General features: G+C 27.7%; 3 protein-coding genes across 8 annotated transcripts; all 3 read left to right on the forward strand.

Moving 5' to 3' along the window:
* Positions 1–279: 279 nt before the first annotated feature.
* On the forward strand, positions 280–6,184 carry LOC132929040 (gametocyte-specific factor 1 homolog). 2 transcript variants are annotated; one of them, XM_060994075.1, is made up of 7 exons: positions 280–738; positions 812–915; positions 1,878–2,049; positions 2,120–2,245; positions 2,919–3,104; positions 4,186–4,218; positions 5,493–6,184. In XM_060994075.1, the coding sequence occupies exons 2-7, from the start codon at positions 905–907 to the stop codon at positions 5,553–5,555; spliced, it is 591 nt and encodes a 196-aa protein (XP_060850058.1). In that variant the 5' UTR covers positions 280–738; positions 812–904; the 3' UTR covers positions 5,556–6,184. The 2 variants fall into 2 exon arrangements, with proteins under 2 accessions (XP_060850058.1, XP_060850059.1); XM_060994076.1 differs by lacking the exons at positions 280–738; positions 812–915 and adding an exon at positions 1,649–1,811.
* Positions 6,185–7,209: 1,025 nt separating this feature from the next.
* On the forward strand, positions 7,210–9,504 carry LOC132929039 (pseudouridylate synthase TRUB2, mitochondrial). Its single transcript, XM_060994074.1, has 5 exons — positions 7,210–7,577; positions 7,651–7,842; positions 7,910–8,126; positions 8,203–8,339; positions 9,108–9,504. The coding sequence occupies exons 1-5, from the start codon at positions 7,454–7,456 to the stop codon at positions 9,386–9,388; spliced, it is 951 nt and encodes a 316-aa protein (XP_060850057.1). The 5' UTR covers positions 7,210–7,453; the 3' UTR covers positions 9,389–9,504.
* Positions 9,505–10,151: 647 nt separating this feature from the next.
* Positions 10,152–24,821, forward strand: LOC132929043 (gametocyte-specific factor 1-like). 5 transcript variants are annotated; one of them, XR_009662082.1, is made up of 6 exons: positions 10,152–10,242; positions 21,522–21,669; positions 21,727–21,843; positions 22,408–22,542; positions 23,451–24,399; positions 24,469–24,821. XR_009662082.1 is itself a non-coding variant. In XM_060994078.1 (6 exons), exons 1-5 carry the CDS (start codon positions 10,172–10,174, stop codon positions 23,481–23,483), a joined length of 504 nt encoding a protein of 167 aa, XP_060850061.1. In that variant the 5' UTR covers positions 10,152–10,171; the 3' UTR covers positions 23,484–23,514; positions 23,589–24,821. The 5 variants fall into 5 exon arrangements, 4 of the variants coding, with proteins under 4 accessions (XP_060850061.1, XP_060850062.1, XP_060850060.1 ...); XM_060994078.1 differs by having other exon boundaries at positions 23,451–23,514; positions 23,589–24,821; XM_060994079.1 differs by having other exon boundaries at positions 23,451–23,514; positions 23,620–24,821.
* Positions 24,822–25,424: the final 603 nt, after the last annotated feature.

The following is a 25,424-nucleotide window of genomic DNA, read 5'->3' on the forward strand; positions in this document are numbered from 1 at the left end:
TTTATAGGTACAGTGCATAGGTATACATAAAACTTTGTGGAACAGCCTTTAATGCAACATACATTGACTATTTTAAAATAAATTATTATAAAAAATAACGTAAAAACAATAAATTGCCAAATCGGTAACGATAGAACTACTAGTATAAAAACAATAAATTAACGAACTACAATTATACATTTTAAATAATTAATCAAGAATCAACAGGTTTATTAACAATTAAATAATTAATCAAGAATCAACAAGTTTCTTAATAATTAATATACTATCTTGTCTTTAAATTTAAATTATAATTGCAATTACAATTTCACATGATTAAGTTTTGTTATAATGGTCACACTGTTTTCCCCAACTACAACTCCCAGCAACAAGTAGCTCTATCACCAGTTGTCCTGTCCTAATCCCTAACTCCTTAAGTCATTACTCATTTGCTCAATGTTGGCTGATGGTTCCTCTCTCTACTAATCCCTAATCTCTATTCGATTATGTGTCTCTACGCGCAGTGCCGCAGTCCATTAGTTTATACATAGGTCTTTGGTCTTAACATTTTGTAACTTGTAGCTTTATGCCTTTATACTTATTCGTTATTTAAACTTTTAGTTGCCAGTTTTTTGTTAAGTTTGTTATTTCCTTTTTCTACTCTTTAGTTGTTTTTGTATACTATCAAATAAGATTAAAAATTATAAACATTATTCTTGGTGACTAGTATTTTACGATCAAACCATTTTACTTGTATAGGTAATACTTTCATAGTATTGAGTTATATTATCTGCAGTATTGTTGCAAATTTCTGTACATTAATTTGTTATAGAGTCCATTTACACCTAATATAAACCTGAGAGAAGACGTACAACTCGCACAGTGTTATAAATAATTAGTTATTTGTCTGTGCTTTAAATCAATAATGGAATCAGTGTAAGTACTGAATACTGATTATAAATATAAAAAATGTAGCCAAGACTCGCTAATTGAAAAATAAAATTGAATTAATCAAAATGTTATATACTCATATTGTCAAAATAATATATATTTTTTAACATACTTATTACTTCAATGCTATGATAGTGGAACATAATTTTACCACCTACAGTAGTAGGTAGTAGTACTATCAGTTTAGGGAAAAATCCACAAGCCAATTACTTTTTAATATATTATATACCATTAATTAATACAATTTACATAATGATAAATGGTTCTATTTAGGTATAATTTATTATGTATAAAAATAGTGATATAGTTGTGGTAACATGCAGTAAAAGTATAGAATTATACAGCAAAAAAAAACATAAATAAAAATAAATTTTTTCCATTAGGTTTTTTAATTACATTTGCATCACTCAAACACCATTGCTTAATTTACACTATTGAAAAAATTTAAGTACCTAGTTTTAAACATTTAGGAAATGCTTTTTTTGAGTATTATAGTTATTTTATTTTTGTTACAACTATACTGGTTGATATAGTATATTGTGTTTTATAAGATGTATTTATAATGCTGAAATGACTTATTGGCATTATTCCTAACTGAATAATAATATATTTAGCCAATTAACACATTATCACGTAAACTTTAATAGATATCAAAATTAATTGATTTAAGATTAAACTTGAATATTTTCTGTATTAGTATGCTTTATATTTTTTGATATTTTAATTTTTAAACAAGATTCAATGTAAATTATTACAAAAATAGTTCTCTTTTTAAGGGGATTGTTATTGGTAATTTTTTGTCTTTGCAAAAACACATAGAGTATAAGGATTTAGACGTATATAAAACAAAGACAGAAAATCATTGCTTCTAATTTCTTTAAGTATATATTTTTAAATCTAACTATAATGATAATTTAATTTCTAAATTGTATTATGATTTATTATAGACATTTGGGTCAGAATACAAAATCAAATGTTGTTCATTGTCCATTCAACACATCCCACACAATGCCACAGAAAACTCTTTTATTACATTTAACAAAATGCCCAGACAAGAAACCTTATCAAAGTATATGCACTTTTAATAACCTCCATGTGGTTCATTCTTCATTAATAAAAGTTTGTAAAAAAACAATAATTATTATTTTTAAACTTGTACGATTGTATCTAAATGCCAATTAAATCTTAGGAACATGAAGAACAGTGCCCAAACCGTTTGAATTTTGATCAAATAGTATACAAAACCACAGATGATAAGATTGCAATCACTTATAAAGGTAATGTGGAATCTAATGAAGATTCAACGTGGGATGATGTAAGTACCTAGTTAATAAGCGTCAATAACAAAAAATACTTAAAATTATTTGAATTTAAACATTACAAATATAACTCATATGTATATTTTTAATATAATAATATCTTATAATTATTTATATTACAAGTAGTCAGTTATGTGTTTTTTTGTAACTTATTAAATCAATAAAAATGATATTTAAACCAATCTAAATATCTACCTAGTTCCAATTATTATGGTTAATTTGCAAGAATTATTAAATTAAACTTATAATTATTGTATTTTGTATTTTTTTATCGTATGGCTAAGATTATAAATTATTATATGATTCTATATCTACAAATTATCTCTGATATTTAGTTTTAGAAGTAATATATCTTTATGTTGCAGAAAATGTGATATACATTCTGTAAGAATAGATACAGAAATTGTGATTGGTTTATATCTATCATGTGTAAAATGTTATTATAAGATATGATTTAATATATTTCTAATTATACCATAAATCTCAATATATTGTATATTTCTGTTTTTATAGATAAAAAATTAGAAAGTAATAAAAAATCTACTAACTTACATAAGTCTAATACCATAATTGTATTTATTTATTATAGCAATAATTGAAACATAAAATGTTTAATTTATTTGAAAACTGAGTACCTAATTAACTATATTTTAATTTATTGATTCCTAGGATGATTCAAACATCACTAAAAAAGTTCAAGGTGTTAGCGGAAACACAATCATAAATCAGACTGGATATTTTATGAAACCGCAAATGGGTCTTACAAAGGCAGAGCGTAAGAAATTTCGTCAGAAAGCTCAACAAACTCTGTCAAATGTTGACTTATCATATAATCCCAACTTGAATATAAATGATGTAAGTACATTTCTGGCCATTGCCATTCTCAGACCACAGCTACAGTCAGTTAGAAAATTATTTTAAAACTAATAAACTTTTTTATTAAAACAACTACCTTCATTTTACTTTCAAACACAGTTTTAATTTTGTGACTATAACTCTATGAATTTAAAAAGTTCTTACCAAACTACCAGTGGTATATTTACTCTACAAAGTGGAATGAGAAGGAAACATGAAAACATGATATTTAAGAAATACTGAGAAACTTATTAAAATTTAAAAACGCATGGGCTAGTGGGCATTGCTCTGTTGTATAATAGAGGTGGTGAGTAGGTCACTATAATGGGTGTGTTAAATTTGAATGCAATGGTATCATTGTACACAAAAAACGATTCTGAACGAAGATGATTTGTCAGTCTAGGACATATTATATTATTACCTATACTAAATTGTAATTTATTTTTCTCAACTACTAATGGAAGTTTCAAGTTTCTGCAACTTGTACTTTTTGAATAACAACAAATATTTTAAATCGTTTTAGGATGTCTCGTTTTCATGTGCTCATAAAATGTTTTCTATATCGACGCTGGAGTTTTTTTTACAGTTATTTGAAGAAAAAGTTATGAAGAACATTGTATTGGGTTTTTTAACCTTAGGTATAAATCATAATAATTTAATGAATTTTCAACTTAAAAATTTTTTGCGAATTTTTGCAATTTTGACATATTTCGTAAACATTTGAACTTTAAATTGAAAATGTCATTTGTTTATAAATAGCTTAAAAAAAGTCAAAATATTTTAATCGTAAATAGATAACACTAATATAAACATTTGGTGAAAATTTCAAGTATTTACAATGATTCGTTTTTGAGTTACAGTAAAATAAAAATCGATTTTGTCAAAAACTGGTTATGCGTAAAAATTGCTGTTTTTCCGTTATTTTTAGGGATTTTCCTGACGCTTTTGAAAATACTGGAAATTCTTTTGTATACATTTTTTTATTTTTATAAATTTTAAGCACTCATAATAAAATAATATTTTAATATTTCATTCCTAAATAACCACTTCTATTAATTCAATACGTCATTTTTTTTTTTAGAGGCAAAATTCTACATCAAATGCTGGCAAATTAGTAAGTAACTATAATTAATTTTTTTTCTTATTAAATTTACATTAATTTTTAACTACCTAATTTTAATAATAATAGTTTTAAGGCGTGGTTCCCAAATCTTAGAATTTCTTTGACAATTTTTAATTTATCTCTCCCACTTATAAAATGTTATACGAAGATAACACAAATTACTTCATTAGCAATATCTTTCTTTTTAATTTTCTCTCAGTAGTATGTTATTATATTTCTTTTTTTTTAAAAACATTATAAATATACGAAAAAAAAATGAGGAATATACGTTACAATTGACTTGTAAAGACTTCTTATCTGTAATTGAATTATATTTTAAGAACATGTTTTTCTAATTGTCATATGATATATTAACCAATTTATTTATTTCTTATGATTTAAACTTGCAAGTCCAATTATAATTTATTAGTATATGGAAATATATACAATAGTAATATACATTACATGATATTGTATGAGGTTAATTTAGGTAATATAAATGAATAAATTACTAAGATATTCATTAAAAAACATTAATAAAACTACAGCAAAAAAAATAATGTTAAAATAACTTTCAAGATGTACGACTGTACAACTTAATTTAAAAAAAAAATTCTATCTATAAAACAACTGAAATTGCTTATAAAAAAATTTAACTTATCTGATTGTATGAATTAGAAAGGTTAGTTTGGATAATAGATCTGGACAGTAAATAATATCGTTCAATAATTTTTAATTAAATAATTATCTTGCTCAATTCTTTTAACTTATAGTGTTAATCTTAGGTTGATAAGTTGAGAGCTGACCTTGAGTATTATATTTTTATTTTAAATTTTCCCAAGAGACTGTATAAAACTAATAAAATAAGAAGACCAGCTTACTGAATTGTAATCTATAAAGACACTGAGTGATTTAAGGGCCAGTGAATTATAAAAATTATTAAAGCTTCGGTCTATAATGCCCAACAATGATGAACCTTTATTCTGCACGTAAACATAATGTTAATTTAATAAATTTATATACTCTAAAAGATAAAATGCTGAGTGGTCATTAGATTGTGTACATTTGTAAGTGATGTTTGTCTTTTAAAATGTTTAGTTAATCACCAGATGCTCCTCCTAATGAATCAAACAACAATTTAGGTACATAGTGTTATCTTCTACTTTGGGAGAGAGTATAGATTTTGTTTTACTATATGATAGTTTATTATATTTACATTTGTATTTTATATTATGTAACCAATTTCAGTTTTATCTTTCCAATATGCGTATTATTCTATTTTTTAGACTAATCAAAGTGATCAAAGTATGAATCGTGGATTATTTTTTGGAAAGAGACCAAACACTTAATATATTTTTGAATATAATTTATTTTATGTATTGATTTATACTAAATATTATTACAATATTAATGTGTTTTATTATATTTTTTACTTAATAAATTATAAATTTTGAAATTAGGTACATTAATAGGCAGGGACAGGCTTACCATTTTTCCGCCTCAAGCCATTACAACATTATTATATTATATAAATAGAAGTAGAAATAAACTGAAAAATTGCGACGCCCCCGAAAGATGTTGCACCCTAGGCACGTGCCTAGGTTGTCTATGCGTAAATCCGCCCCTGTTAATAGGTACATTAGGTACACATATTGTGCTAGGCATGGATCCAGAATTTCTAATTCATAAAAGGACCAAGGTGAGGGTTTAAAATTAAAGTAAATAATTATTTATAATTATTTTCATCAACTTTTTTTTTGAGACTTAGAGGAGAAGGCTTTATGCAGCTATGCTATTAATGTACCAATTTTTTTACTATTATTGATTACTTATAGTTAAATATATTTTTTTTTATGATATTATAACATATTACATTTAATTGACTGTTGGACTATTATTACTGTGATTCAATTCTATTGTAAGATATGTCTTAAAAATAAAATATACAATTTGTCAAAATATATAATTTGTGGCTTTACATACCATTTTAAAAATTTTAAAGTTGTAAGTCAAAATCCACTTCGATTTTTTTTTTTTTTTAATAAGTTCAAATCTTTGTCAGCAGTTAATTTAGAGTTTTGAATCTTTGTGAATGCACATCCTGGCTAGACAGTAATGTGTAAGAGTAAGTTATATGTAAAGAAATCATATTATTATTATGGACATAAATTATATAATATGGATAAACGTTTAGTAAATTAAAAATCAAAATAACTTAAAATACCTATTTGTTAAAAATTTAACTAACCTGAATTTTAAATATTTTTCATGTTTCATTAAAGCTGTTTAATATAAGTAATTTTAGATTAAAAAAATATTTGGTTAAACTCGTAACTGGCTAAGTGGTAACTAAATTGTACTTTGTACAACAAGATTACAATTTACATGTTTGACGATCACGACAAATGGATATTGAATGGTGACTCAGGACAACTGACAATAGTGTATCGAATCTCAATTTATCGCTGTTAATGTAAGTGTTGTAGGCATATAGAAAAATCAGGCATTTTACTAAATGCTTAGGCATTAGAATTTATTTTTTATGAAATTTGATAATCCGTCTAGAAATTTAGTTAAATGCCTATTTCAAGTCAGGTAAATAATAAAAATGAAATATTCTGTATTATATTAAAAATTTAGTTATATTTTTTATTAATTATTTACTGCTATTATATATATATGAAAAAAACTATGTATTAGGTATATAAAATATATTTAATTTTGTGTCCATCGGTACTATTATTACTATTGTTTTAAAACTTAAATCATAAATATATTGATATATATAAGTAATTACTAATTAGATGTGTAATAATTAAATTTCAAATTTGAACTTCAAGTATCAAATATCTATAAGAATAAATGTGTTTATAATGCTTATATAAGTTATAGGTATATTATAATGTTATATTTTTTTTAAATAATATGATAATCATTATTTATTTTGAATTTTGATAACAGCCATAAACTTATATGAATTGATTACAGATAAAAGATTACAATCCACAATTTCACATTATTTATTTTCTTATTTATTTAATACATTATAAATTTAAAACCTATGTTAGTATATTTTCATTTTTAGTATTCATTTAGTTCATTCTATTAATTTATGGACTGTGACTTATATTTTTAATTCTGGTTTCCGGCAGTTCTATGTTAAAACTTTGAATTGCGAGTTGAGAATTAAACCACAGAATATTATTCTGTGATTAAACTGAAAAAAAATTGATGATAAACATTTAAGATGAATAATCTGTCGACTAGTGAAAAAGCATTTAAACTTTTGAATGGTGTCGTTTGTTTATATAAACCAGCTGGAGTTCATCTAAGCGGTTGTCGCCATTCATTGCTGTTAAAGTTAACACAAGGTAGGTGACATTGACTAACAACAAAAAAACTTAGAAACCACTGTAGACATGAGTTTGTATTATATTATTATAGAGTTGAATTCATGCGGTGTTAGATCTCCAGAAAATCGTGTTGTCATTTCCGGGGATACCACAAAAGAACTTAATGTAAAATTAGAGCCCAGTTTTGCAGATAATGTACTTGTTGTTGGTCCCAGGTACCAAACCCAAGATATTAAATGTATATGGACTACTCATTTGGGAAAGCGTGTGTCAGGCGTTTGTGGTATGGCTAATTTTAATAGGTACCTACCCATATTAGTTGTTAATCAATTTTAATATTGTATTTTAAGTCATGGGACTAAATAAGGGTACTAAAATGGTAAGAAATCTTCAAAACAACTATCCATTGCGAACATATCATTTACATGGACAATTAGGAATTATGACCAAGAATATGCACATCGATGGCCAAGTTATTGAAAAGGGACGTTTTGATTTTGTGAGACGTGAAAATGTTGATAAACTTATGTCTACAATACAGGCATCAAATCAAAAAAAGATGTTTGAGTAACTACATTTTATATTATGTAATCATTTTTATATTATTTTATTATTTAATGTACTTACTGACATAAAATTTTAGGCTGGCAAATGTAGACACTCAAACTCAAACAGCTTATGATTTGGCCATAAAAGGGTTAATCCGGCCAGCAACTTCTAAAATTCCTTTAATTTATGGAATTAAATGCATAAGTCTAGATTTACCGAATTTTATCATTGGTAAGTATTAAGTTGAATAAGAACTATAATGTCTTCCTATTTGATATGAAAATTAATAAAAAACTGTGTTTATATCACAGTTCACAGAGTAAAGAATATATAATATATATTTTTTAGAAAAATCCTTGTAGAATAATAAACAATTAATTTACAAAGTTAAAATTTGTTGTTTTGTTATTTTGTTATATTTATTTTATGAAAGTGAAGGATGATTTGTAAAACGTTTTCCCACAATATACAGTTCTATGTAATATAACTATAGATTTTTAAGAGAATGTCAGCGCAATATTTATTTTCTCACTCAGAATCGCAATCAGTATAGGTGTTATGCATTCATGTAAAATCATTTTTATGATTTTTGAGTAATCTTAGAGTAAAACCACCATCGAAAATTAATACAAGACAATATTTTTGAGTTTCTATTAATACAATAAAATGTTGTAAATTTAAATGGATAATAAATTGTTTTGGGATAATATTTAGACGCATCAATGTGTCACATCTTCAAAAATATAATTCTCAATAATTTTTTAATAGATAATTTTATTCCTACAGTATTCAAAAATATAAAAAATAAAAAATGATTTAGTATGAATTTGTTTTATCTATGTTGTGTGTGAGGTGAGATAAAGAAAACAAACAGTTTGCTGATATCCTCTTAAAAATCCTTAAACACTATTTATTTGATTATACAAAACTTTTTAATTATAATATTATAAAATCAAACAGTTTATATACCTAATATTCATTTTATTTTTCAAATTTCAGAAATTAATGTTATTAATGAATATGAGAATTATTTATTATCATTAGTACATGAAATAGGACTAAAGTTGAGATGTTCAGCGACATGTACTGCTATACGCTGTATAAGATATTCATCATTTACTATTCAACAAGCACTTTTAATGAAACATTGGAATCTTCAATTTGTGTTAGAAAATATGCGAGAATGTAATGCATCATACAAACAAATGAGTAAACTACCTTCATTCATTACTGAACAATCTTATTTTGAATCTAATCAAAAAATGAGTGGTATACAATAATTTTGGTGAGTTATATAATTAGTATTCAAAAGTTCATCATTCACATTTTAAAAGATTATTTATAAATACATAAAAAACATATAATTTATTTAATAAAAGGAGTTTTTTTTTGTAAACTGAGTTTTTTTTATTTCTTAATAGTAGTGTCAGTTTAATAATATTCTTATAACCATATTTATAACTTAATGTCTAGAATCTCTGCTAGACCATAGTTAAAATATTTAAAATTAAAAGTGCATTCGTATAATATGAATAACTTCTAATGTTTAAAATATAAATTATTTATATTTATACAGTGGCATTTCCAGCACAAAATAATTGGGTAGGCTTCTGTAGTATGTGCGGAAGTGTATTTACAATTTTAGCATCCTAGATGTATTGGCATTATTTTTTCCCCTTAAAAAAACTTAATCCTAAAAATTTAACTTCTAGCACGGCACTCCTTTAAGAGGCTTAAAATTTGGCACACAGGGCAATTGCCCCCAAATATGTCTCTGAGTGTGTGTGTTTATAACTATTGGGGAAGATTGGTCCTATCACATGGGACATGGTTATTATAATAATATTCAATAATAAATATGAATAATAACATTTTCCTGTCCCAAGTCCTGTCTCACCAATTTCAAATTATCAATAGTATCTTAATATAATTATATTTAAATATTTCATTTATTATAAAAGTAAATAAAATAAATTGTGGAATATATATATTAGTTATTACTAACTTAAATCATTAAATTTTTTTGTGATTTTTAATAGGTTCTTACCACAGTGGTGCTGTTTATGTGTGCAGAAAGTAATGTCTTATTTAAGAGGATGTCTCTTCCAAATGATGTGTTGTCTGCGTCTTACAAGTACGTAACATAGTAAATGTATGCTCAGCAGATCATGTTTAGCTCAATTTATTTAGAAAATAAAATGAATCGACCTATTATGAAATTTGATAGTAAAAACATTATCTGTGTTTGTATGTTGGTTTTTAACAATAGTTAAATTTTTTAGCAAGTTATGCATATATTATAATATAGCGTAAATTAAAAATTCTCATAGTTCACTTAAAAACTGAATAATTGTAAAAAATCAACATATAAACATAGATAATGTTCTTACCATCAAGCTATTCAAGTTTCATAATAGGTCGATTCACTCTAATTTTTAAACTAACGGAGTTTAAGTGATTTGCTATATTACACACTTGTAAGACAAACAACACAATATGCAAGTGTTGCGTCCTCTTAAAATCGAGAATTAATAATAGAAAATTATGGCAGCCGTTTTTTTTCTTTGTTGAAATTTCACTAATTTTATTTTATTGAAACTTATATATTCATAATATAAAATAATCATGAATTTTGTACAAAATTTTAAACCAACTTTATTGTTAGCTAGATTTGGTGGAACCCCATTTATGGCATATATTGGAATATCATAGGATCTAAACATTGTATTGTTGACTCCTGATAATATAGATTTATAAAACTAATATTTAAATACTGGTGGGTATCTTTGATTGAAGAAATGAGCGAAGCAGATGTAGTCTAGAATCGATTGATATTTGTAAAATGTTGTAACCAAGTAATCTGGAGTTATCAAACCTTAGTATTTTACTCCTGGGTTATTAGGGATTAAGTTGTTTTTAAGGTGGAGAATCCCGTGGTTTTAATGATAAGTTTATTAAGGATGATTTGAATCATTTATTTATGTGATCTGGCGAATGGACCATAATTGGTCTGATAGAATCATGTTAAAATGATTTTATCGATTATTTTTGTCTAGGGATTATTATTTTTTATTTATTATAATAAACGCTAAACGGCCGGATTTTGGAAAAATATAAACAAAGCAATGTATGTGGATTAGTTGACTTCATAAAATAAAAAAGTTTCTTACAATATCAAAACAAAAATAAAATAGAAAAAAAAACTTACTTATATTATAGGTATCACAAAAACAAACAAGAACAATACAGGTTTTAATTGTCTATTGTATATTAAGAAGAGTATTGGTTAGAACACTAAGTACATAATTTTTATACTGAGCTAAATTAGCAAAAGAAAAAATATTAATGTTATATTTACGTAATCCGGTAATCGTAATAATATACTCTTAACTATACGTAGAACTTTGATTGCCGAAATTGGTGTTATTAAAGGAACATTAAGGTTGTTATTATTTTTTAATCTTGTGTTATAACTTATAAGTGTGCGATGGCTGATAATCATTTTTCATTAACAATAGATTTAATTTTAAACTTAAATTATAATAAAGTTTGACGTTCATAAAGTAAATTAAAATCAGTATATATTAAATTTGTTGGATATAATATTATTATCTAGATTTATTTAAAATAATTTTAATTAAATAATTATTATAGTAATATTTAAAACTTTAATATGGCTAAAGTAAGTACAACCCCATACCGACCATACTAATGAACCATAAGAATAAACCAATTGTGCTAAATCTAAAAACCAACTCTTAAAGTTTTTAAGTCTTATATATATTACGAATTATTCTAACCTTATAAAATAATATAGGTAACCTAACCTAACCTTATATTATTTACTGAATAGATACATTCCACAAATTTGAGCCTATGCCCTATGATCAAAATTAATACCTACCTATTTGGCTATTTCACATTACAAACTCTCTCTACATGGCACATTTAAATTTTAAATAGGTATTTACAATTATAAGAATGTGTATATAATATAGTCATATAGATAAGTCATTACTAAGGTTATAAATATTATTAAGTATAGTTAGTAATATTAAAAATAAAATCTTTAGATTTACTTAAATTTAATTATAGGCTATTATTATCACACTATTCCTTAAATAAATCAATACCTAAAAATATTAGCTTCTTTAAATAAATCATTATAATTTTTATTTTTTATAAGCACAACTGTACTGTATCATCAGCATAAGATAGAATATCAGCATTTAGAATTAGATTTAAAAGCTATGATTTTATCATTATTATAGTAAGATTGGCCAAATAATTATCAATGCCAATTAAAAATCATTAATAATATGATTAATAAAGTGAGTTATAGCTTGTAAAATATTAAAACTTTAAAATGTTCATAACTCACTTTAAAGTAATAATATCAATAAAAGCATGTCATTTTCTAGTCAATATTCTTACCTTTAAATTTAATAATAGGTACATTTATTCGAATATTAAAACTAACACCACAAAATGTGTTCTGCTTAACGCAAAATTGTTATGATGTAGGTAGATACGTTAGAAAGGGTGGCGCGTAAATTCATCGCGCGTCAGTTCATTGTAGTCAATTTATCGCCTGGTCAACTCATCGCGACGTCAATTCATCGATAGTTAATTTATCGCATAATATATTATATATTATTTTTAAAACTAACATTTTACTTCCCATTTTAATACAGACTTAGGACTGTCTACACATTTACTTTTTTATGTAGGTATGGTTAAAAATGTTGTCTTTTTTTAAAAAAAAGGTCTGTCATTATTAAAAGTTATAAATAGAATAAAATTGAAAAAATTGTATAATGTATAAATTGTGAGTTAAAATGTATAAAATAATATATAAATATATAATACACTTATACTTGCAATTAGAAATTTTGTGCTATTCTTTGTAAATATTCATCAGTCGTTCTATTTTTGAAATCATAGCAAATATTTTTCAAACGCTGTGCTTTGTCAAAGTATTTTTTTTTTGCGGGTGGACGTTCGCCAGCTATATATTGTTCAAGTTTTACTTTATTTATATTTTCTTATTTCTTCAACGCGAATATGAATTTCCAAATACTTGGATGGCATTGATTTAAAATTGAAGTAAAACAATTATGCCATCCTTCAACTGCATTATTAGTTCTAAGTAAATCTTCCGAAACCAATGAATAGCAATTCCAAATTGAAATGTCAAATTTAGGTGCTCTTCTTTTTTGTCGTCTGTCCATGCATCCTATCCAAGTTTCTTAAAAATAGTTGAGGATTGGTGATAATAATTCATCATGTTCGGTAAAATATGTTGTCTCCAAAAAATTATTATAAGCATTAATTACCTCATTTTCAGGTACGTAAGCTAAACTTGGTAACTTGCGTACTTGTAATGCAAATGTTACATCGTCCTTATATCTCGTTTGAAGACCTGCATCTTGAACTTGTCGCCATATACACTGTGAAAAATGAAAAAAGCATCCTTTTTTTTTCTGGAAACTCATAATTTATCGCATTCATCGCAGCCTTTTCAAAATCAACCATGATGGTTTTAGGACATAATCCAGTTGTAATAGATTTTAATGCTTGAAACATACGTCTATACGTTTTTTCTTTTTTATCGGGTAATACGACAATATATAAAATTATAATTAGTCACAGTGTCATTCTAGGTTTTTCTGGAGTAGTTATTTAAAAATATAATAAATATAAATTGACAGACGATGAATTTATGTCGCGATAAATTGACGTATATCCGTTAGAAAGACAGAGACAACACTCGTGAGTATGAGTGGTATGACGTTCTTTTAATTAGTTCAACTTTTTGTTAATATTATTTAATTTAACAATAATATTATTGTTATTATTATTACGCACCTTAGTGCGATTATACTATTTATATATCATTCTCTGTAATTTCAACATTAACGAGTTTTGGCAATTTTGATAAAATATGTAATAGCATTTAATTGTTAGTTTTGGATACACCTCAAATATCCAGATTATTTAAAATTAGATTGTTCATTCCCATTATGACAATGACCCCTTTTTAAAGAATCTATTTCCTCCTGCGTCGTTATGCATTTGTTTTCAATATATACCTATTAATTGTTTACTATTATCATTAACTTTAGACAAACATGTCTAATTTGTTAGAGAAGTCGTCAACTTTGTCGGAACAAAAGGTCATCAATTCTTTCACTTCGCTAAAAGAAATAGCTAGCGAATTTATTTTTTTAATTTCAACAGAATATAGTACTTAATAAAAAAATGTATACTAGACAAATCAACTGTGTCAGATTTAGTAGAATAATCATCTTCATGAATAGTAGTAATAGTTTTCTTTCGAATAGTAAAGTTTTGTGAGAGGAGCAAATCTCACACATCAATTTATTTTTTTGTATGCCTAATTTATTGTAATGTTACCAAATTAAATACACGAAGGATGAAAATTTAGCTTACATCCAGAGCATAAAATTGGTTTCATAGGTGACACCATTTGGTTACAAGCCACACAATACATAATAGTATGGAAGGGTATGTATAGCAATACATAATTAACTCATTTAAAAGATAAGATAACAGACCCGTAACTACTAACTCGTGAACAAATACCTCAAATTACAGTTCAGAACAAAATTGGCCAGAGTATAAAAAAAAATATTATAAATAGCATTGGCTATCGACATTATTCTAATTAGGGGAGAATTATTAGCAAAAATTGGTATGGTTAATTGGTAGGTTTTTTTTTTTTTTTTTTCTCGTGTCAGGCATCATATAATTAAATTTAAAACAAACTTGTAATTTAAAAAACAAAACTAAATAAATAATATCAAATAAGTAAAATATGAATAATAATAACACACAAATATAATGGTAACAAGTATTGCGTGCTAATTATATATTTTCTTTGGTCCAGTATATGGCTGTATTTACCGCCTTCTTGTTGCCTATCATAAGGTCCTCTTGTGTACATGGACTTGGCCCTCTTGGGCAGACAAGTAGGTGTGACGTTGTCTGATCTTGCCCACATATACAAGTTATGTCTTGTTCTCCATATCCCCATTTTCTCATATTTTCTTTTGTCCGTCCTACACCAACACGCAGTCTGTTCAGTGTCTTCCATACCGGCCAGTCTAGGTTGTTACCATGAGGTAATCTTTCTGCTGGTTCCAACCATCTTTTACCATTGGTGTCCGTGATCAGTTTTTTCCACTCATTTAGCCTGCTTAGTAAAGGTGTTTCCGTTAGCTCTTCAGTTATCTTTAGGAAGGACTTTCTTGATTTCAGACGAGAAGTGGGGTCATTTTGGCCGTACATGGGGTGCGTTGTGTCACTTTTTTGTTTACCGCGTTCAATTTTAGAGGATATCAGACGTCGAACTGATGGTGGTGGGATACCTGCTAGTAGGTAAACTTTGTCCATTGGTGTATTTCTTAGGCATCCTGTGATTAGTCGACATGTTGTATTTAAGGCGATATCTATTTTCTTCGCGTGAGTAGAGCTTCTCCAGACCGGGCATGCATACTCCCCTACTGAGTAGCATAGTGCCATCGCTGAAACCCGTAACGCATGTGGTTGTGCGCCCCATGCTGATCCCGTTAATTTCCGTATAAGACCGTTCCGGGTATTGATTTTCTTACTCGTTTTTTCGCAATGGGTCTTGTATGTTAGTGCTCTATCCAATGTCACGCCTAAATATGTGGGTGTGCTACAGTGAGTTAGTTCTACATCTTCCCATTTCACTATCAGTTTTCTGTTGGCCTGCTTGTTTCTCAAGTGGAAAGCACTTACATTGGTTTTACTAGGATTTGGCTTCAGATAATTTGCCCTATAGTAGTTTCCTAAACGGTCCAGTGTTTTAGAAAGTTTTGTTTCCACTGCTTCAAAACTATCTTCTTGTACAGCAATTGCCGAATCATCTGCATATACATAGTGTTTTATGTTGTTATCCGTAGATATGGGCTGGTCATTGGTATAGATATTAAAAAGCGTGGGGGCCAAAACACTTCCCTGTGGTAGCCCATTTCTTATATTTCTCCATCTGCTGTTTTTCCCGACTAGTGTTACAAAAAATCTTCGGTTACTCAGTAATGTTTGAATGATTTGCGTAAATTTGTAGTCTCTGGTTATCTGGTATACTTTAGAAAGCAATAAGCCATGGTTAACCGTGTCGTACGCGGACGACAGATCGATAAAGGATACCCCAGTGACTTTCTTCTCTTCGAACCCATTTTCAATATATTGGGTTAGGTTTAATACCTGCCCCGTACATGATTTCCCCGGACGGAAACCAGCTTGTTCCTTTATGAGTTGGTCATCAATGGCAGGGCATAGTCTGTTTAGAAGAATTCTTTCGAGTAGTTTGTATGTGTGACATAATAGAGAGACTGGCCGGTAGCTAGATGGAGTATCAGGTTCCTTACCTGGCTTCAGCAGAGCTATTACTTTCGCCTTCCTCCAGATCTTCGGGATCTTTAAAGTACTCCTGATATTATTAAAAAGACTTAGCAGCCATAGTCTTGTGGTTTTTCCAAAGTGTTTTATCTGTTCTGAGAACATGTTATCTAACCCGGCCGCTTTCCCATTCTTTAGTGTCTCCATAGCATCGTCAAGTTCCGTAAGTAGGATCGGATTTCCAAGTTCATGCGTTTCATTGTTTTCCGTTCGTGTAATCCTCGGTTTATAAGGTCTGGGTTTTGTCATTTTATTTTTACCGTTCATTAGAAGATGGTGTGCAATTTGGTTTGGTGTTATTAATGGAACCTTTGGTTTTTCTCTTGGATTACTGTCTAAGCGCTTAATGAGGTTCCATGCTTTCTTACTACTCCTTTTCATATCTACTTCTGTTAGTAGGTCACACCAGCGTTTCCTTTTCACCTCAGTTAATAAGTTCATTAGTTCTTCTCCCTTTTCTATCGTATCCTCATCGAATGGGTCGGCCTCATATTTATCGGTGTATTGTTCTAGAGTTTCTACTAAATCAGGTGTTAGCCCTGGGATGTGCTTTATTCGACAGCCTCTTGGTATGTATTTTCTGGAGATGGTTTTTACTAACTTTGTAAAGGGTTCATAGTTCTCGTTTACTGGTTCCAGTGTGGTTACCGCATCATCTAGGGCTTTAGTAAAGGTGTACCAGTCTGCTTTTTGAAAGTTATATCTCCTCAAAAATGGAGTGTCACATGGTTTAATCACTGCTGTAATTTTGCACAATATGGGTCGATGTTGCGTGTGTGGTATCGGTCTTCCGATTTCCTTTGTACATTGGAGAGCTATCATATCGCTTACAAATATTATATCGGGGTTATAACCTTTTTTCCATCTACCACTGTTGAATGATGGTGGTAGTTTTGGGTCATGGATTAGTGTTAGCCTGTTGGACTCTGCCCAAACTTCAACTTTATCGCCATTATTATCTGTTTCGTCGTACCCCCAGTTGGTATGGTGGCTATTAAAATCTCCTATAATAATGTGAATTGGTAGGTAAAATAATTCCTTAAACTTGGTGTTATCGGGAACACGAATATCGAGTTGTTCTAATAAATATAGTGCATCAAATTTCCTTTAATAACTCATTGAAAAAATGATAACTGAAAATATTAACATGTTTGGATAACAATTTAAAACCAAAAACATTGCTGATATGATTAAAGTCGTTGGGATGATGGAAAATATTGAAACGGTAACTGGCAAAACTCAGAAAACGGTTCTGAACTTTATCAAGATGCTGTATGCTCCTTAAGGTAATAAGGGATCAGACTACGGACCCCTACTCTAATAACATCCTTGCAAGAAAACTATAATATAGTGATGAAAAACATATGGGAGAATCGAAGTTAGACGAATATCATCTTATAAAACCTAGTACACAAAGGCTTTTTGTAAAAAATCAATACGAGATCGAAAATCAAGCGAGGGAACATAGAGGAAGTCAAAATCCTTAAGTTCAGTGCCTAACGCGTAAGGTAAACCTTATCTAACCAAATAATGACAGTTAATAAATTCTCTGATGTGATGAAAAATCATTACTTTACATGTCTTAGTGACTTAGTGTTCATGTTTATCTCCACCAAATTTAATTATATTGTTCTGGAGAATTAAACATTCATCAAGAAACGAAATAGCATAGACAATTTTGGCATTATCAGCAAATAGTAAAATACAACAGGGTCACAACTCACAAGGTATAATTTTTGAGTAATTGGTGTGGATAAAAACATTAAAAAGAAGAGGGCCTAAGACCTTAAGTGGTTATCTGAATCCAAAATTATTGGACTGTTTACACAGGTACTCAGACATCCAGTAATATATGGGTATATTTCGGGGTGTAAATGCATAATACATATAAATATATATAAGAAGCTATGTTGTTTTCTCAGAATACTCCAGCTAGAATTAATAAATTTACTGAATAGCTATTAATATATTTGTTGAATTTGTGCTTGTTATTCAGCGTACTCTGTGTGACTGCATCTTATTACTCTCCTCCGGTATAATAATTTCTTTACACTTTACAACACTAAATTTAGACGGACTATAACGATGTTGTACGGTTTGAGTGGTTTGACCGTTACCCATAAGTAGTTACAGCCGTAAGGTGAGATTTAACCAGACAAAAGAACACATAAACTACGCTTGATGGGATGAAGTATTTATATTTTCATTACCTGAGTCTTACTTGAAAAAACAGTGTTGATGATAATACACCATACAACAATGAACATTGTTTAGTAAAGTTAAAAAAGACAATTTTTATGTTTTGGAAATATCTTCCACTGGACGTATCCAACGGCTTGATCTCCGTTCTTCTAACAGTCTAACACGAGCAGGTAAGGTGGGAGAATCCGACCAAGTTATGTTATTTGTGCTCGTAGTGATTGTTAGAAAACAATAAAAATTCCTATAGCAGTGTAGTACTTTCTATTAATACGGGCTGTGTCATGTACTCAATTCCTCCCCACCAAAAACGAGCCATCACATACTGGTGTCAGCGGATCGGTGGATGAGCATTGAGCATACATGGCGTCAGACTGAGCGAGTAACTAGCGAATAACCTATATATCTAATCTTAGTAAAGTAAGACCCGCTTGGGTGAGTTTAACAGGCGGTTGGGGTTGGGGTTCAAACCTACCCCTCCCCCCCAGAAATAATTTCGAGTAATGAAAATATTGTTTTATTATGTTGCAACACAATTTGTATTGCTATGGTTTGTAAACCCTCCCTCCACGAAATTTTTTTCTATATGTGCCTGCGATAAGGATACAATGAACCGCTCAGCTGATCGAGTGTCCCTTTAATATTATTCTGTGATAATGAATGATGATAAAAAAATAAAACATACTAAAAGAGTTATAAAATCATTCATAATTAATTATTGCGGAGAATATAGTTTTTATACAGTTATTAACATTTTCTGGATTGGAAACAAAATGAAAACACTTCTAAATTCGCCGGAACTACCGCATAACCGGTAATAGCGTAGAACAAATACCGGATACCTCTATCAAAATTTAAAATGTCGTTCTACCTTAACCCCAAAAATGTGTTTTCATGGCATGGAGAAATAAAAATATTTTTATTATTCTATGATTCTCCATATAGGAAAATTGAATTTACCCTGTGGTGATAAGTACCCCAATCAATGACACATTGACACGTCATTACATATTGTAACCAATCGTAACTAACATAACCTAACATTAGGTACTAAGATATATCTTACTACTTGTAGCTTGTTTGTTGTTTAAACTTGTGTTTATTAAGTGTATTGTTAATATAATTATACAAGTTGACGAATAAAATTTTCAATAAATTACAATTTATAATAAATAGTAATTTGTTGATTTAGATTAACAATAATGGAATCAGGGTAAGTACTGAATATTGATTATAAATCTGAAAAAAACCACATTATAATCTGGTCTAAGAATTGAAAAATTGGATGAAATTTATCAAATTGGTTTAGATGTATAATGAACTGTAAATCTATTTAGAACTCAATTTTAACTCTCTAATACAAGCTATGTTTATAGGGGAGTTGCAAATCTTTTATTGTTTTTTATATATTTTTATATTTTTGTTCTGTTTGTTAATTTGCGAAATAAATATTTATATTATCATTGTATACCAAATTGAGTCTTATAATAAATAACTTCGTTAAAAGTTATTCAGTTCATCGCAGTCATGCCCCTACGCTTCTATAAAATAGTGGCCCAACCAGATCTTTCCGTTTTGTATTTTAAACTTAAATTGGGCAATATTACTTTATACCATTTTGAAAAAAGATTCGTTTTGGCCCAATTTGCAGGTATTATTTTTTTTCAATACCACCTTTGTTGCATATGATGTCTTTTTTTTACCTAGTTTTTGCATGAATGCCTATGATAGTGGAACAAAATTCTACCACCCGCTGTGACCATTTAAAAAAAAACTGAATGAAATATACTGCTAAAAGCTTTACTTATGTCTGAAAATATGCCAATAGCTTTGTTATATTTATCTAAGTCATGTATTTTTCTAGTTAGGTGTGTCAACTGACAAGCCATCTTCAGTCTTTAAGCCATTTATTAGACCATATTGTAAATTAAGTTATAATTTATTACGTTATAAATTTAGAAATAGGTTATAAGTCATTTTTTAATTAGCTTTGCAAATATTTTAGAAAACACATTTAATAAACTGATTGTTCTATTACTATGGTTAAACCTGTTTTTAATCCAATACCTTTATATAACGGCGATTCTAATGCATATAATATACCTATTAAACATTAAATCTTCAAATTGTTTAACAATTTTAATTGATATACCTACCATCTTACCTAGTGCTAAAGAATTTTTCATATTGAACATAATGATAAATATCTTAGCTTATATTATGTGTAAACAGTCACTTGTTTAGTATTAGATTAGATTGTTAATGATTATTTAGAATTTTTTTCCTTCGTAGTACCTAGGTAGTTATGTTTTGCTTTCCCAATAATTTCAATTAATATATTCCTACATTTTTGAGTTTTTTTAGGGATTTATAAAAAGAATCTTGTCTAAACAACATGTTTTAGGTATTCACAATTATTATAACTGATCGAACTCATGGATTAATTTTATCTGATTTCTATGGTCTTATAGTTATAGATTGTTTCCATGAGTTCTGCAGAGAAGTTGTTAAACCATTTAAATTATAATTTTCATTGTAACTATCAGTTATTATGTCATTTTAATTAATACATATTTTTAATCAATTCGTTGAATTTATTTTAGTTGATTGTTTTATGTAAAATCGTGTCAATATTTAGGTTTTTGCTGTACGTTTTAGAATTATAATTAGTTAGTAATATGATTACAGAATAATGGTCTTTTATTATTTAGCCAATTAAAGATACTTAATGATTCAATTTCTAAATTGTATTTTGATCTATTATAGAAAACCCGTGTGTTGCCCATTCAATCCCGGGCATAGAATGCCCCAAAAAACGCTTTTGCTCCATTTGACGAGATGCCCTGACAAAAAAAATAACCAGGCAATATGTCCTTTTAATAATTTCCACATTGTGGATTCAGCGTTTGTAAAAGTGAGTAAATGAAAAAAAAATTATTATTTTTATATCTAAATGTCATTTAAATCTTAGGAACATATACGACAATGCCGCGATCGCCCAAAGTTTGAAGAACCAACAATTAACGTTCGGGTGAATAAATTCGAGTATGATGAATGTCCTGATTCTATCGAAACAACATGGGATGATGTAAGTGCCTCTAGTGCGGTCAACGAAAAGTAGGCCGTGATTGTCACGCTCCTATCGGTCGTTTTACCTTAAGATTGTCCTATAAAGAAAACTAAATTTATAATTATAGTATTTTGTATCTTCTATTCTTCTATCTAAAATTGTAAATTATTATACAATTGTACATCCACAAATTATCCCTGATATTTAGTTTTAGAAGAAATATATGTTTATGATTCAGAAACTTTAATAAACATTCTGTAATATACTAGCTTACAGAAGTCAGAAATTGTGATTGGTATATATCTATCATGTGTAAAATTGTATTATAAGATTTGATTTAATATGCTTTTATAATATATTTGTATTTACACCATAAACCTATTAGTCTATTGTGTATTACTATAATGAAATTTAAACGATAAAAAATAAAAAAAAATAATAAAAAAAATCTACTAACTTACATAAATCTAATACCACAATTATATTTATTTATTTTAATTATGATTAATACATACAACTTTCAAATCTTTTGTGAATTTGGTACCTACTCAATTAACTGTATTTTAATTTATTGATTCCTAGGAAGATTTATACGAGTTACCTGTTCAAGGTGTTAGCGGAAACACGGTGGCAAATCAGACCGGATATTTTACGAAACCGCAATCGGGTCTTTCAAAGGCACAACGTAAAAAAAATTGCAAGGAACAAAAATTTGATGTAAGTTTATTTTCGGCCTTTCTCAGGCCTCAGTTTTAGTGAGTTTGAAAATGATTATTAATCTACCCAATAAACTTTTTCACTAAAGCAGCTACAGTCATTTTATTGTCAAATGCAATTTTATTTTGTGACAATAACTCTATGAATTCAAAAATTAGATACCTACCAAACTACCAATGGTGTATTTACACCTACAGAGTAGAATGAGGAGGGTAATTAAAACAGGGTATTTAAGAAATACTGAGAAACTTATTAAAATTTAAAAAAATAAATACATTAAAATGATATTTATAGAATTAATGTAGTAATGTGTACATTGATAATACCATTGAATCCTGAATTTCACTGAAAATAACAGTAGGATACTGTAGTTTACTAAACTTCTGTTTATTTTTCCAATAAGTGTGATATGCGTTTATGATATTTATACTTTAAACGGTTGTGCTATCAGAATCTAACGCTTTTTTAAGTCTGTCTATATTTGTAGATAATAATATTGTAGTTGAATTTATTACTAAAAATTGTTTCGAATTAAATAAAATAGTTTTGTTTATTTTTTACATTTTTAAACTATTGTAATGTGAACTATTTTTTTATTTCTTAAAAAGTTCGAGTTGTTTTCAAAAACTTATTGCTTCTAAATACTTTAAATTTTTCATATTTTCTAATTTTTTTTTTGGTTTTGTATAGCTATCTAAAAAAAGCTATTTCTAACTATTGGTATCATTAATTTTACTTAAAATTATACTTTCATATTAGGAATATATAAAAATCATTTTAACAAAATATTCTTTTTATTTTTTTTTATTTTTATACATATTAAGCTCTCATAATAAAATAATATTTTAATATTATATGCCTAAATAACTATTTATATTAATTCAATACGTCATTTTTTTTATTTTTAGAGGCAAAATTCTTCATCAAATGCTGGCAAATAAGTAACAATTCTAGTAATTTTTATTATACTAGGTATATACTTATTATTATTATATTTATTTAAAAGCATATGTAGATAATATTTTTACCTTTAAATTTGATAATAGGTAAATTTATTCTAATTAGTTTTAATATTAGAGTATTCTGCTGAATGAAAATTTGTTATGATGTTGATGTACGTCAGTAAGACACACACAACACATGCGGGTATGGCGTCCTCTAACAGTCGCAAGATGCAATGGAATGAAATACATCAGACGGCAGAGGCGTTATTATTTAGAATGTAGTATCGTCAAAATGGTTCATATTATTATTATTATTATTTATTATGGTTATTATTATAAGATAGACTTTTTTATATAACATTTAAATATAAATTCGATTTTTTTTCATTTTACAATATATTTGTATTTTGTCCATAATTAAATACTACGATTACTACAACATTTTTAAAATTTAATTAGTAGTAGGTATACAGTTGTAGTCGGTTTACTAGTAGTAGGTAGAGTTCACAATCGCTTGACAATTCGACGATGACCGTTTGGCCCATGACCATTTCGGCGATACGACAATGTAGTATTCCGCACGTGTTGCCGTAATTAATTAATTTTTTTTATTTTTAGAGGCAAAATTCTTCATCAAATGCTGGCAAATAAGTTTGCACTTTGTTCACTATGTTTTCGTATTTTATTTTATTTTTTATAAGACGTCACTCAATCGATTTCAGTTCTGCCAATTGCCTTCTAGCTCTCTATAATGCATTAGTCCGTTCGCCGTTCGGTTATTGAAGATGGGTCTAATGTTTGGTCACCATAAACCGCAGTTGACATTTGTTGGATTAATCGTGTACAAAATAGTTTTATGCGCTTAGACGGTTATTGCCTCAACATTCCTCATTCACCACATGATTATGTGCCAGTAAGTCAAGCTCTGAGACATATTCCCCTTTCAGTTAGACGTGATAATTTTGGTATCATTTATATTCAGCGTCTGATCAAAGGTCAAGTTGATGACTAGAAGGCAACCTGTATCAGCCTTCTAGTCATGCATGTAAATAAACCGATCACCCCGCACCATTCCTCATCAACTAACATCAACTAAAGTACAAAATTTACGGCAGCGTATTGAGAAATGCTGTCAAACTGTCAATGTATATAATATCTTTATTTTTTATGCTATAATTTTTTATTATTCTTATATAAAGTACCGATTTACTGCTTATATTAATATCGATGTAACACCTATTATTGAATATTGTATTTCATTACTTAAGAATACGCTATATGTGTAATATTATTCATTATTTACAAAAATAAAAACTACATTATTGTCACAGATTATTTTATTATACAAAATAATTAATATGTAAAATAAAATTAATATTATAAACAAAAACGTCAATAAATAAAAAAGATATGGATTTATTTTTAGGTGCTAAAAAATTATACCTAAAAATAAACGAAATATTTTGAAAATTAAACTATGCAAAGAAAATATCAAAATACGAGGTTTTTACTTTTTAATACAAAAATATTTTACATTTTAAATCCCCCTAATATTGATAATAAACTACTTATACTATACCTATACTTAATAAACTATATCGTCTGATAATTTTTCACTAATAATTGGACTAATCTTGTACATAAAAAAAAACTATGGAAGATGCAACATAAATTATATAAAATATGTAGTGATAGCTTAACACAACAGGCACTAAAATACTAAATTAATATTATTATGACAGCTATTGCTCACACAATAAAATTATTTTTATTATTTTTTTTAACTTTTATAAATTGTATTAATTGCATTACATTTGTAATGAACTTGTTGTAACATTGAAAACGTTATTCGATGTAAAAAAATAAATCCATGTCTTTTTTGCAGTTTTTGTTTAACGTTTATATTTATTAATAACAAAATTAATAATTAAAATAAAT

Source organism: Rhopalosiphum padi, chromosome 4 (assembly GCF_020882245.1).
Source record: "Rhopalosiphum padi isolate XX-2018 chromosome 4, ASM2088224v1, whole genome shotgun sequence".
NCBI lineage: Eukaryota > Metazoa > Arthropoda > Insecta > Hemiptera > Aphididae > Rhopalosiphum > Rhopalosiphum padi.